The sequence below is a fragment of the Aspergillus vadensis genome (assembly GCF_003184925.1).
Source record: "Aspergillus vadensis CBS 113365 unplaced genomic scaffold BO88scaffold_4, whole genome shotgun sequence".
Lineage (NCBI taxonomy): Eukaryota > Fungi > Ascomycota > Eurotiomycetes > Eurotiales > Aspergillaceae > Aspergillus > Aspergillus vadensis.
Window position 1 is genome coordinate 465,815 of NW_020292042.1, and position 12,877 is coordinate 478,691.

Sequence of the window (12,877 nt, forward strand, 5' to 3'; positions counted from 1 at the left end):
AGTAAATATGTGAATAGATCTACTAATTGGGGTTTTCGCGTCCCAGTCACATTCAAATTCCGCATCAGCCGGGGTATGCTGGGTTAATTAGCACCTACTAGGCGTTCTTATCGACTACGAGAAGAATGCTTACAGATAGGCAGGCTTTCTAGCTGTGGCCAGAAATCGAGCACCACGTTTTCGCCCATGATGAAAGTGTCCAAGAGGGACTGTGTCCTGGGATCGAGCAGCCCTGGATCAATAGCGGGGTCCAGTCCAGAGAATATAGTCGGCAACATATTAGGGTCAGGGTCATAATCCCTCACCGCGGTGCCTTCTGCCTGCTGCTCACGGCGACCCATCTCACCTCTGTGTTCGGTCAAACGAGGGCTCCGTTCGGAAACTGGATGAGATAGCTCATTCGGCTCGGTAGGTTGAGCGTCGCCAGTGTCTATTGGGGAGACGAGGCGGGCCAGCTCGTGTCGCAAACCCTGCAAGATGACACTGTATTTCCAAGAAGGGGCGTTGCGAGCTGTTGCGTCGGCGAGGTGTGTCACTGCCGTCTCGGACAGTCTGTAGAGCGTGGGTTCATCCAAATCTGCATGCAAAGTGTGTTCCGGGCTCCGGACACAGTCGAGACCAGCAGAAGGCAGACGGTTGCGTCTGACCTGGATCAGGTATAGATAGATGATTGATAAAGCATTGAATGCAATATACTGTGAGTACCAAAATGCTGGGAACAATTCATCCTCACGCACGAAGCTAAGTATCAATTCTATGGCTTCTCGCGCTGCGGTAAGACAAAGATGCAGATGGTATCGGTAACTGCTTCGGTGTTCAGGCCACATTTGCCCATAATCCAATAATAGGAGAGGCCGCGTGATGAACATCAATGCATGATGACGAGCCAGCTGCAGAACTGTCAACTGGCGCCGAAACACCGGAACCAAAGTACTGGGTTGGATGATCCCTGAGAGAAAAGGAGGCAGTTCCGCTTGCCATTTCGCGACCTTGCCACACAGGCCTCGAATAATCTCAACCTCCGTCCGATCGGAGAGGCCCGAGAGAACGTAAGGTTCCTTGGCCGCCTGGGTGAGAATTTGTGCCAAAGTCGCATGAAAGACTGGCGCATCCATCACACAGTCATGTCTCGACAGCCTCCTTTCCCGCGTTGTTAGGTCTTCGTCATTGACGCGCGTGGGAAGATCTTCGTCCAAGTCTTCATCATGCCACAGTCGCGGTCGACCAAGGATCACACTGAGATACTTGTCCAGAGTGTAAGAGCACCATACAAGGCGCCGTTGACACTCCTGCTTCACCAGATCCTCCTCTTCCTCATGGTGCCTCCTCGCCCATCGATTGTGCAACCCAAGGGCCATCATCAGCTGGACTGTTGTGCCAAACACGAACCACGCCTTCTGGGCTCGAGAGGAGCTCAGCAGATAAAGCACCATCAAAAAACGAGCTTGCACCGAGGCTAGAGTAGGGGCACCCGTCTCGAGCGACAGCAGATGCTCTGCCTGCGTGTAGTAAAGCTCGCTGTTGCGCCAGCCATCCTCGTCGGCATCTCTCATTCGACCGTCCTCATCAACGCGGAACATGGCTGCAGTACTCAAGAGTAAGAGCAAGACGGCTTGGGATGCTACATCGAGCTGGCTGCCGATCCGGTTGCCCTCTGAATTCTCCTGGTACAAGCGCTGGACCAGGGTGTGAAGCGTAGGTTGATGAAGCACGCGATATGTTGGTGCTGCAAACTCGAAATATCGGCGGATCAAGCTTTTGGCTTTGGCCTGGCTTGGCCAGACAAAATCTGATAACTGAACCTCGGGAACTACACGATCACCGTAGGAGAAGATGGAAACGGTTGCTGAGGCATCGAGATCCTGTGCCGGGGCAATAGTCTTGGAGGGACTGGCATGCAAGTCCTCCACGACCCTGCCCAGAAATGAATGTGCTGAGCTCGGACCCCAGTACTGACCGGTCCCGTCTACTGAGCCTCGTCGAACAGATGCATCGAGGATAGAAGTCTCGGGGAGTGTACCTGGCCCCGATGCAGGGCTGCTCTGCAGGCCTGGCTGGGAATGCTCGGTAACGGAGCGAAGGACAGAGGGAGACTGCAGGGGCTGGATCACACCTGGAGCCTGATCTGGATTGCTGCGTGAGCTGCCGTGCTCCCGCAGAGGGCGATGGTTCTTGGGACGCGATGATGAGGGAGGAGGGCTGAGCGCCACACCCCGATTGTAGGCGGAGTCGTAGGTGCACGCCAAGTGACGGCGGGAGCAGGGACCACAGGGGATATTTCCCGTACAAGCCTTCTTTTTGGCCTTGCAGGCATCGCAGGCGCGGGTCACCTTTCGGATCTTCCTCGCGCGCGTGGCGGGGGAGGATGCCTCCTCGCTGGCCGTCATTTCCGCTTGCTGTTGGAGAAGCTCCGCACACAGCTTTAACGAGCGGACATAAGTAGATAGTCAATCTCAGAACCCGCACATATGCTCCTTCGAATCGGATAGTCGGATGCTGCAGCTCATCTGCTTGGCCTGTAGGATGATCCAGGATGGTCCAGGATGGTCCAGGTAGACTGACCGGCTATTACTGGGAGGAAAACCCGGTTTTCCGATCAAATCCGTCGCTGGTTTCCTTTTTCCGCCGCCATTTTCCGCTCTCAGCTGACTGGCAGCTGACTCATCCCGAGTAATGCAAGCCAAATGGTGTAGTTATTTGGGGAAACGGTGTCTATGAACAGCCTATATCATTAGTATTCTGGGGAGTAGGAGGATTGAGTGGCTGGAGTATTAAGACTTCTGTAGTAGTACGAGCAATGTGTATTTCAATGCAAGTAGTGCTGTCGAGTAGTGGTTCAATACTAGCCTTCGATGAACTCAGGCGGTTGTTGTATATATTTCAGGTCCAACAAGGCCAGAACTGATGGTAAGGATAGTACTGTTAGTAAGTAATAGTGGCTGACGGTCTTAATCTCCGGACTAGTAGTATCCAAATGGACAGTAATGAGCCTTATGTAGATATAATTCGTAGCGCATCGAATAAAAGGATATTTCCAATGGTTCATCTTTCAAGTGCTGCAGAGCAAAGGAAAGCAAAGCAGTAGTAGATGAGGGAAAGGGAAGATGCCGACCGGGAAAGCCGTGGGTCCCGTGCTCTGGTGCCTGAGGCTTCTCTCAAATGGTCTCCGCCTCCTCCACTTTTGGAGAAGCACAACACACCCCCCAACACAACAATATCACCACCACCACCACCACCTCTCCTCCAATGGCAACAACTTTTTCCTACTATCTACTATATCAAAATTCACCCGCGCGTTCATATATTGCATGTACCAACATACACTGAATGCCTATGGGTCCCAAGGCCCAGATGCTCGACGACCGGTCAACAGCTCTGCCTCCCCACCCTCCCGCACCAGAAAGATGTCTTCGTGCCGTACCCCGAATCGATCCACCAGATACACCCCAGGTTCCGAGGTGAACGTCATGCCGGCTTGAAGGAGGGTCGCATGGTTGCCCTTGTTCAGATAGGGGCTTTCGTGGGCTATCTCGCAACATCAGCATGAGCCCGATATCACAGACAAACCTCCAGGTCCTCCACACAGACCCTGGCGACTCACCTTTGATTCCAATTCCGTGTCCAACACGATGGGTGAAGGCCTCCCCGTACCCGGCGTCCGTGATCACCTCCCGGGCAGCAATATCGACGCTGGCAGCACTGGCGTCGACCCGGAACTGCCTGATGGATTGCGTTTGAGCTTCAAAGACAATGTCCCACACCTACAGCAGTCAGCCAATTGATCTCGCTTGTACAGGTGAGGATCGAGGTTTACCTCCAGCTTGTCTCTCAAACGCGTCGGGGCGGGCATATCCGGTGTCGGTGGCTCAAGGAACGGCGGGAAAAAGGTTCGACAGATATCCGATGAGTACCCAAGGAGATGGGCGCTGACCTCGGTCAGCAGCAGCTACGGTGAGACAGGCAACGGTCCTGTGTATCGACTTACCCTACATCAATCAAAACAAAAGTTTCCGGCTCAAGCACCTTCGAACCGTTGGTGCCTCCATGTGGGTTGGCGGCATTCTCGTCTACCCTCCACGGTCAGTCTTGTACCTTTGCAGCGGTCGGACACGTACCAAACAGGACAATATCAAAGAATGGCTCCAACCCAGCCGAGCGAAGGGTATTGTCCAGGGCCCTTGCGATCTCACTCTCGGTTAGACCGGGGTAGAGACCTACTTAGAGTCAGTCCGTCCACAGTACGACCGAGTTGGGGATCACGAACATTTGCGCATCTGCCGTACGGCTTCCACGGTCCCGGTATTCACGGCGCGAAGAATTCCCACCTCAGTGTCGGATTTGATCTGCCGGACGCGCTCCACTTCTCCCATCAGCCCGACGATTTCGAACCCTGAGTGACCGAGACCCCGTTGGATAAAGTCCCTCATTTCCTCGTCCACCATGAGTCGCGGTGCTCGATCATGTGCCGAGAAGATGACAGAATCCTTCAACGTATCGTATGGGTTCCAGTGCTCCTCCCAAGGAATGATGTCAATCAGCTCGAGAAACGGCATGTTTAGCAGTCGGGCTCGCTCCGCCTCAAATGATGGGGCTAGGAATGTTGTCTTTGCAGTGACAAGGCCCGATGAGTGACGATAGGGCTGCACCACCATAAGAAAAGGGCGTTCCTCCGGCTGAGCGATATTAGTAGACACAAGAGTTCTTGGGGAGCAAGAGCGCTCACCTCCCAGACCTCCCATTCCGGCTGGCTCACGTTGGCATAGTATTTGAACGTATACCCCGGCTCCACGACAAAGGCGTCTGCCCCATCGGCGATCAGAGCCCTCGCGAGGCGGTTCCGGCGCTCATCGAATTCCTCAACTGAGATAGGCGCAGCGGTATCCAGAAAGTAGTACTCTGTTTCTCGAAGATTCTCAATTGAACATCGCTCGAAAGATTCATATGGTGTACCCGATGACGGTTGCTGGAAGGGGCTGAAGAGCGACAGCCTCTGCCTTCGAGTCAGACCCCGGCCGTCGATTCTGATGGCGACGCGTACTTACCGGGAAGAGCGCGTAGATGCTAAGCAACAGTAGACCAGCGCTGGTAAAAAAGTGCAGAATAGACCTCCGGTATTGATGCGGTGGTTGACGGAGTAGCGGTCTTTCCTCCGCCAGTGGGAGAGACTCGGTCTGCTTGTCCAGCATGATTCTGCCGAGAGGGGGAAGAATAACAGAAATTGTTTCAAGGGATCCAGTCAATGGATTTATCGCCGTGCATCTGCAGGAGTCGGGGGAGATCCGAGCGCCTGCAGGTCTGAAAAAGAGGGGAAGATGCGCTGAGATTCCCCGCCCGGTTGGATTTCCCTTGATTGGATTCTCTAGCATCTCCCTTGGCGACTCGCAGCTTATCGCCGAATGTCGCGGTTGGTCCGCCGCCATCCAGGCTGTTCTTCATTGGGCTTATCAGATATGTTAGTCCAGTCTCTTGCGGGACAAACGAGGCTCGGATCGGCCGACAGACGGGACAGATAGGCAAGGTCCAGCAGAGATAAATACACGCACCGCGTCATGACTCGATTGAGTTGAGATTAGGAAACTGCTAGGCCATTGAGGCAGACGCAGGGTTGACCGCTGAGATGGCTCGCAAAGAGGATCAAGACTCGGCACAGACGACGGGAGCAGCTCAGCCTGCCAAACAGACACAGGTGCAGATATCACCGGACGCCGCCGAAGATGTCGCTCCAGATCAAGGCCGTCCAAAGACCTCCAAACTCTCGGTCTTACTGATGATTGTGTTCTCCGGTCTGGCCATTGGCTCCGACGGTTTCAACGCATCCATCATCGGCAACCTTGAATTAGTCATGGAGGTTATCTATCCAAAAGCTCTCACCACGGCTGTGGCATCTCGTTTGTCCAACGCCTTTATGGTAGGTATGATCATCGGCATGTTGTCCTTCGGATACTTGTCCGATAGATTGGGCCGCAAGACCGGCGCGGTCTTGACGACCGTCATCCTCGTCCTAGGGATCGCTTTGAGCGCTGGTGCTAGCGGTACTGACCGAGATGGAATGTTTTGGATGTTGATAATTGCAAGAGGTATCGCTGGTGTTGGTGCGGGTGGGTGAGTTTAACTGTCATCACCTCAAGCGATAATGGATCTGTTACTCACTCGTTCCCAGGGAGTATCCTGTTGCTGGGGCTGGTGCTGCAGAAGCCACCGATGAGGATCTAGGTGTCCGAAATAAACGCGGGTTCATCTTTGCCATGATCGCTGACCTGTCGGCTTCCCTTGGGTTCGCATTTGGTGCCCTAGTCCCTCTGCTGTTGCTTCTCTGCTTTCACCAAGAGGTCCGTCATTATGAAGCGGTCTGGCGGATTTCACTCGCGCTGGGGGTAATTCCTCCGCTCTCCATCTTTTGGTTTCGATACCGAATGGCTATCAGCTCGGCTTATCGCAAGAGCTCGATGCAGAAGCAAACAGTGCCCTACTGGCTGGCACTAAAGCGTTATTGGCGTCCGTTGTTAGGCACGTGCGGCTCTTGGTTCATGTAAGTAGGGCAGTATACGCTATTGTCCGTTGTGATTCTAATCCTATCGCCAGTTATAACTACATCTCGTACCCGTTTGGGCTATTTTCATCAACAATTGTCGGTCGCGTGAACCCGACCTCCTCTCTCGCACTAACAATGGCCTGGGGCACGCTCATCAACTGTTTCTACATCCCCGGGGCATTCATCGGGGGCTCCCTGTCTGACCGGATTGGGCGGCGGCGGACCATGGCACTCGGGTACTTTCTCCAGGCTGCCCTGGGCTTTATCCTGGGTGGCGCGCTGGGACCCATCGAAAAGTCGCTGCCACTCTTTATTGTGCTCTATGGCGTTTTCCTCACGCTCGGAGAGGTGGGTCCCGGATCGACGATTGTTGTGACAGCCAGTGAAAGTTTCCCGACCGCGATACGCGGGCATGCCGTGGGATTTGCAGCGGCATGGAGCAAGGCCGGGGCGGCCATTGGCACGGCGGTTTTCAAGCCTATCCTGGCCAGCTGGGGAGATGATGAGTTTCGCGGCACGCAAGCCGTGTTTCTCATTGGCTCTGGGTTCGCCGTTCTAGGGGGGCTCTTGGCCTGGTTTGTGTTCCAGGATGTGGATCACGCGCTGGACAATGAGGACCAGGCTTGGAAGGAGTATCTGGCTGCTAATGGCTACGGTGATGTGCAGTGGGGCATTGCAAGTAACTCAGTGCATGAGCCGGAACCGAAGGCAGTGCAGACGTAGTCTCGGAGACTGTCGCCACTATAGTGTTGTCGATTGGCAGGTATGCTGCCGAGCAGTACTCGAAGTAGCCCATTATGATTTTATATTCTCTAGCGTCTTAAGCATCCGGGGAAACCTCAAATCCTTCAGCTTCAAGGAGGGTATTACCGTCGCTTTAAACAATTCAAATCTAGTTTCAAGGGAGTGCGATTGGGTGCCACAAGCCTGCCCTTAATCGCGAGGGCATGTGTGGCCGTTCTAGACCCAGAGGCTCGAACTTAGCATCATGCAGGAACTGACTGGGTCAGGTCAGGCCATATGGGTCATTGGGTGCGGTAAAAGTAGCCGACGGTGCGCAGCATCTCAGGACACTCAATCGCGTTCAAAAGAACGCAAGACGAGGGATGTGTACACTATGATCCCCGTACGTTCAATCCGGCACATAGCAGATGAAATCAATATCAAACCATATCATCATCTGCAATGGTCACCACAATCTCTTTTCTCACAATACCCACAGCCAGTGATCGATGGCGGAAACTCCCTCGGCAATCTGGCCCTGATCGAGAACGACAGAGCCACGAGGAACGACCATTACGACGCAGGGCAAGGATCGTCTCCCAATCCCGATGGCAATACCAATGTGATAGTAGTGATGCTGACAGCGAAGGCAAAATGACCCTCGGCAGTAACTGCCTCAAGCAGCTTCCTAACCACTCGGTGCCTGTGTTTCGGTTGCGATGGCAAAATTATAACGATGGATCACCAAGATATCTCATCAGAAGGTGGGAACATCAGCCAGCCACGCTCGTTTCATATCTTAGTGCTTCGGGATTACCGTCTTCATTGACGAACGAACGAGATACATCTTGCAGAGCCAAAGGATTCATTCATATAAAGAGGACCTTGAATCCCGTGAATTGTCTAGTTCTCAGCAGAGCTTACCTTCTACATTAACAACACAACTTCTGTTGAGATACATCACCTTTCTCATTTAACCGCAGCCATGTCTGTCACTGCTGGTACGTGGACACTCGCAAGAACCACCAGCGAAGCGGTCGAGTCCTTCTTCAGACTACATGAAGAAGGTAACGAAGACGTCTTCGATGATGACCGTGAGCTGGTGGACCGCAAGCACTTTGCCCCAGGTGGGAAGTATCGCTGTAAGAGTGTCCCAACCCCCCGCACATGGTTTTCAGTCCACTGACAGCCATTAGCTATCATCAAGCTGTTCATACGGTATGAAGGCCAAGAGCCTGACGACCAGCGTCATGCCATGGGCACGGGATGGCTTGTTCGGGATGACACACTCGTGACCGCCGGTCATTGTGCTTTTGACTGGAGCCAGAACAATGGAAAAGGGTTCGGTCGGGCGATCGAGGTTAAAGCGTACATTGGCTACAACGGCAAAAGTTCTATCAATGACCCCAACGTCCAGTTCCGGCACGGAGTCCAGATTGTGACTACCGAGGGATGGCTTCAATCTGGGATGAATCGCCATCAAGACGTGGCTTTTGTCCGGCTTGATCGGCCCTTCACCAATGTCACTACCCTATTCAAGCCAACTGAGACTCCCTTGATCAGCAAGGATATCATTGGCGTAGTGGGCTATCCCGGTGACATGCAGTTGGGTGGAGAGCCAGGTGCACAGATGTATGAAGAGTTCAAGACTGTCCAATGGGATCGGCGCACGGCAGCGAACCAGATGTTAGAGTATCGCATCGATACATACAAAGGTGCGATGCAAAGCTGATCTTATTCAATCTACCTCCTAACTCTCTTTATAGGTCAATCAGGGTCTCCAATCCTTGTGCAGAACCGGCCTCTGATCTCCATCGGTGCTCATGTCTATGGTGGAGCTGGAAACAATTCGGCCAGCCCCATTGGAGGGGAGTATGGAAATCCGTACCGCGAGTACATCTCCGTTCTCCAGAGACAGTATCCTGTCCAGACGACTAAAGGTGGCGTCAAGTACGTCCGTATGGGCGGGGACAGCATGGACAGGAACTCGGATGCGGAGGATGGCTTCTGGGATGACCTGAAGGATGTGCTCAACGTCGGCGCGCCAGTGATCTCGAGCGCCCTGCACACGGCCAGTCCATTCTTGGGTCCCATCGGAGGACCAGTCGCCGCGCTGGCGGGCACTGCCATCTCTGTTGCCGCCAAACGGAGTGCCGAGAGTGGGCTTTCTGATGCCCATCCGGCTGAACTCGCCCAGTCTCGCACGGCTGAGGAAGCCATTTTATCCGAAGCTGCGCTGCAGGTGTTTTTGCGGGCGGATGCCGACCGTATGAAGCAGCTCGGTATCAGCGCGCGTATCATGGTGGAGTACAAGAAGGCAGCTGCGGATGTTGATATTGTGGCGCCTGCGATCTTACCGGCCATTATACCGGCCGCGTTGCATCTGTCGCAAGATATCTACACCCAAAAGGGTGCAGAGGCAGATAGGGAACCATTCTATCCGACATCATACGGTCGACGGGAGCCAATTCGCCTCCCCAGGGATTTTGGAGACGACTCGTTCACGCACCACCTGCTCAAGTCGGTGGCGCGCGAGACGGAGGATGAGAGTTTCTGGGGCACGTTGGGCTCAGTGCTGTCCGCTGCCTCCAAGGGGGTGAACAGCGTTCAAACTGGACTATCTGTCATCAGCACGATAGTGCCGAAGACTGAGGCTGCCTTTGAAGAACAGCCAATGGACCCGTACCTGAAGGTCTTGGGCCGTCGTGCCCTGCTCGCCGGGGCGACTCTCCAAGTGCTCCGCAATACGCCACCGGAGCAGCTCGAGACAGAGGACTTCTTCACCCGCATCCAATCTATGGTGCAGAAGATTGGGCCTGCGGTGATGAAGTATGCCCCTGTAGTGGTCTCGGCGGTTCGTCCAGTTCACACGGCCGTTCTCTAGCCTACAACAGGGACTACTCCGCTTGCTGGATCCTTGTCATCGGCTCAGGACAGCAGATCTTTCTCGACAGCGGGCCACTCGACCCTGGAGGTGCCAGGGGCAGGGGCCAGTGGACTGAAGAAGCGACCGAGTCAGACCTTTTACGACAAGGTGATGGGCAATGTCAATGGTAAGCTTTCTGCCTTTCTCATGATGGTTTGGAATGAACTGAAAATAAAGTAGAACTAAGAGTGCAAGCTGCCCCTGCGTGATCGTGTTTCGGAGAGCCAGGATGCGACCGAGGCTAGTGGATCCAATCAAGATGGGTTGATGTGGACCGGTATGAATAACGCTTAAAGAGTCATATAGACCTCCTGTGTGTAATGTGCGGAATGCAGTGCCTGGAAATGATTGAACTCCCATCCACTGCCGCAGGATATGCCAATTGGAATGGAATTATTCGCCCACAACCCATCCTTGGGCTGCAAGTAGTAATACCCTTGGAAGAGATTACAAGGAATGTTCTACAACCATCATGGATGAAGACAGGTGTATTACGAATATATGTATTGTCTTTATCATCAATCATACAGGATCTATCTTCCTTCTGTACCGTGCTAAGCCTGGAGAGATCCGACCGAATGTTCACATTTCAGACGCGGCTCAGCTTTTCAGATGTACTTTTCCTCAGTTCATTGACTCCTTACAATCCACCACTGCGTAACAGTCCGCCATCTACTTCCGAAAGGGCACCGGACTAGGCAAGGCAGTCGGGGTGTTGTCGCGGGATCGCGTTTGCACCAGATGCTCAAAAGATGGCGCATACTCGACCCGCGGGGTGAAAGGGTCAAAGTCCCAGAGGTAGCCCAGGGTGCGCAGGATCGACGAGGCGGAGTAGGACACGGAGTCGCCGGTGATGCTAGTGCCCTTTTGCTCGACATATCCCTTGCCCACCCAGGGGGAGATTAGTAGAGTGGGGATACGACCACCCAGACGGTTGAAGTTGAAGGTATAGTCCTTGCCATTCGGGGTGGTAGCCGTGTAAGTGAGGTTGTCCGGCCGGGGAGCAAGAGGCGGAGGCACATGGTCATGGAATCCACCAGTCTCGTCAAAGCTGAGGATGAAGAGGGTCTCATTCCACTGGGGACCGGCGCGCAGAGCGTCGTAGACGTTCTTGATCAGCTTCTCGCCGTCGGAGATCAGACCACTGGGGTGCATAGAGTTGGTGCCCACACCGCAGCACGAGGGGTTAACGTAGCTGAATTCCGGTAGGGCACCAGCGGCGGCATCCGTGTAGAACTTTTCCAGGGCCTTGACCTTGTCGGTGTTGTTGGAGGTGTAGGTCCAGTTGTAGAACTCAGCATCGGGACCAGTGCCACCAGCCGTGTCCCAGTAGTTGATCCAGGAGTGGCCGGTCTCGGTCAGCTGCTGGAAGATGGAACGCTGAGGAAAGGCGTGGTTATCAAAGGCCTCGTCGTTGGTTCCGTGACCATACGAGGTACCCGAGGTGAGAGCAGCCCGGTTGGGGTTGGTAGGCTGCATCTGAATTAGCGATTTCTCATTTACAGCTCAAAAATGAAAAGGAGATACGTACGCCAGGTACATCCGAGTGCCAATGGTTAAAGACAACGAAGTTCTGGACGAGCTCGGTGAGCACGGGCACCTGTTGCTCGGTGTAGTAGTTCATGACCTGCACGGACAGCTCGGTGCGGTTGGCATCGTCGCTGTACAGGCGCAGCTGTTCGGTGACGAAGCCCTGCTGGGAGGGGGTCAATTTGCCCTGAGCGATGGCCGCATTGTCGGGAGTAAAGGTGCCGTAGAACTCAATGTTGTTGCCATAGACTGCATGATCGGGATCGTCGGTGACCGAGTCATAGTCTCTGGCCGCACTGCAGACGGTGCCCTGGGAGAGATCGGTGATGTTGTAGGGGTTGCAGAAGGGACCGTTATTGATAGGGTTCTCCAAGCCCTTGATGGTCTGACCTCCCAGCAGGTTGTCCACGGAGCGGTTCTCCATGACCAGAACGACGACATTCTTGATCTTGGACTTGAGATTCTGGATGGCGGAGTCGGAGTGAGCCTGATGGCTAGGGTTGGCGGGAATGGCCGAGGCAGCGGCAGCAAAGGCCAGCAGACCGACTAGCGCACTGGGATGCATGATGAGCTATTTCGAAATTAAGATACAGAAGGGAGAGGCAGAATGCAATACCCTGGTGTTAATACAATCCATTGGCAAGATGGTCGAGGGGGAGCCTTCTTATAGCATCGTCAGAGTGTATATGGAGCTGTCACTCGGACAGCTTTTCTCCTCATCTCTTCCCCCTGTAGGGTCTGCACGTGGTGGTGTCAAGTGGTCGAGAAACCATCTATTTTGATTAGAACTTACATCTCATGAGTTAAGCGAGCCATTCGCATGGACTCCATTATTCATTATTCACCACCCGTCTTCCCCATCGGCAGGAACACGAAGCACGGGTGCATCTCCAATGGCATCGATCTGCAGGGGCACGAGGCACGGGGTCGGAGGGTATTTCGAAAGGGTCTCCCCACATCTGCACATCTAGGGACACAGCATATCTACTGCCGAATACTACCTTGACTCTTAAGGGTGGCCGAGGCTTGTGCTACCGTCCTTCTTCATCGCTTGCCGATGCACGATCATCGGGGATCGACAGCCCCCGTGCGTGGTCACTTTCGCATGATTGGCTGCTACCGGCCACCCGGGATAATTAGTTGACTCGGTAGTCCTCCGTACGATG

At 54.0% G+C, this 12,877-nt stretch overlaps 5 protein-coding genes across 5 annotated transcripts; 2 read left to right on the top strand and 3 right to left on the bottom strand.

Annotated features, from left to right (window-relative positions):
* Nucleotides 1-64: 64 nt before the first annotated feature.
* Nucleotides 65-2,550, bottom strand: BO88DRAFT_485585 (C6 transcription factor; the record flags this gene model as incomplete). The annotated part of the gene is made up of 2 exons (XM_025712354.1): nt 134-2,550; nt 65-78 (listed from the first exon to the last, which is right to left on the bottom strand). The coding sequence occupies exons 1-2, from the start codon at nt 2,385-2,387 to the stop codon at nt 65-67; spliced, it is 2,268 nt and encodes a 755-aa protein (XP_025565879.1). The 5' UTR covers nt 2,388-2,550.
* Nucleotides 2,551-3,093: 543 nt separating this feature from the next.
* BO88DRAFT_402368 (M24 family metallopeptidase) lies at nt 3,094-5,266 on the bottom strand. The gene is made up of 8 exons (XM_025706084.1): nt 5,043-5,266; nt 4,724-4,990; nt 4,265-4,673; nt 4,116-4,214; nt 3,986-4,067; nt 3,815-3,926; nt 3,602-3,761; nt 3,094-3,525 (listed from the first exon to the last, which is right to left on the bottom strand). Exons 1-8 carry the CDS (start codon nt 5,184-5,186, stop codon nt 3,332-3,334), a joined length of 1,467 nt encoding a protein of 488 aa, XP_025565880.1. The 5' UTR covers nt 5,187-5,266; the 3' UTR covers nt 3,094-3,331.
* A 261-nt stretch (nt 5,267-5,527) lies between these two features.
* On the top strand, nt 5,528-7,388 carry BO88DRAFT_205958 (major facilitator superfamily transporter). Its single transcript, XM_025701893.1, has 3 exons — nt 5,528-6,102; nt 6,161-6,529; nt 6,583-7,388. The coding sequence occupies exons 1-3, from the start codon at nt 5,618-5,620 to the stop codon at nt 7,253-7,255; spliced, it is 1,527 nt and encodes a 508-aa protein (XP_025565881.1). The 5' UTR covers nt 5,528-5,617; the 3' UTR covers nt 7,256-7,388.
* Nucleotides 7,389-8,036: 648 nt separating this feature from the next.
* On the top strand, nt 8,037-10,475 carry BO88DRAFT_485588 (trypsin-like serine peptidase; the record flags this gene model as incomplete). Its single annotated transcript, XM_025712355.1, has 5 exons — nt 8,037-8,397; nt 8,452-8,970; nt 9,022-10,109; nt 10,188-10,308; nt 10,369-10,475. The coding sequence occupies exons 1-5, from the start codon at nt 8,241-8,243 to the stop codon at nt 10,473-10,475; spliced, it is 1,992 nt and encodes a 663-aa protein (XP_025565882.1). The 5' UTR covers nt 8,037-8,240.
* A 222-nt stretch (nt 10,476-10,697) lies between these two features.
* On the bottom strand, nt 10,698-12,276 carry BO88DRAFT_485589 (phosphoesterase superfamily protein; the record flags this gene model as incomplete). The annotated part of the gene is made up of 2 exons (XM_025712356.1): nt 10,698-11,654; nt 11,713-12,276. The coding sequence occupies 2 exons, from the start codon at nt 12,274-12,276 to the stop codon at nt 10,854-10,856; spliced, it is 1,365 nt and encodes a 454-aa protein (XP_025565883.1). The 3' UTR covers nt 10,698-10,853.
* Between the last annotated feature and the right edge of the window lie 601 nt (nt 12,277-12,877).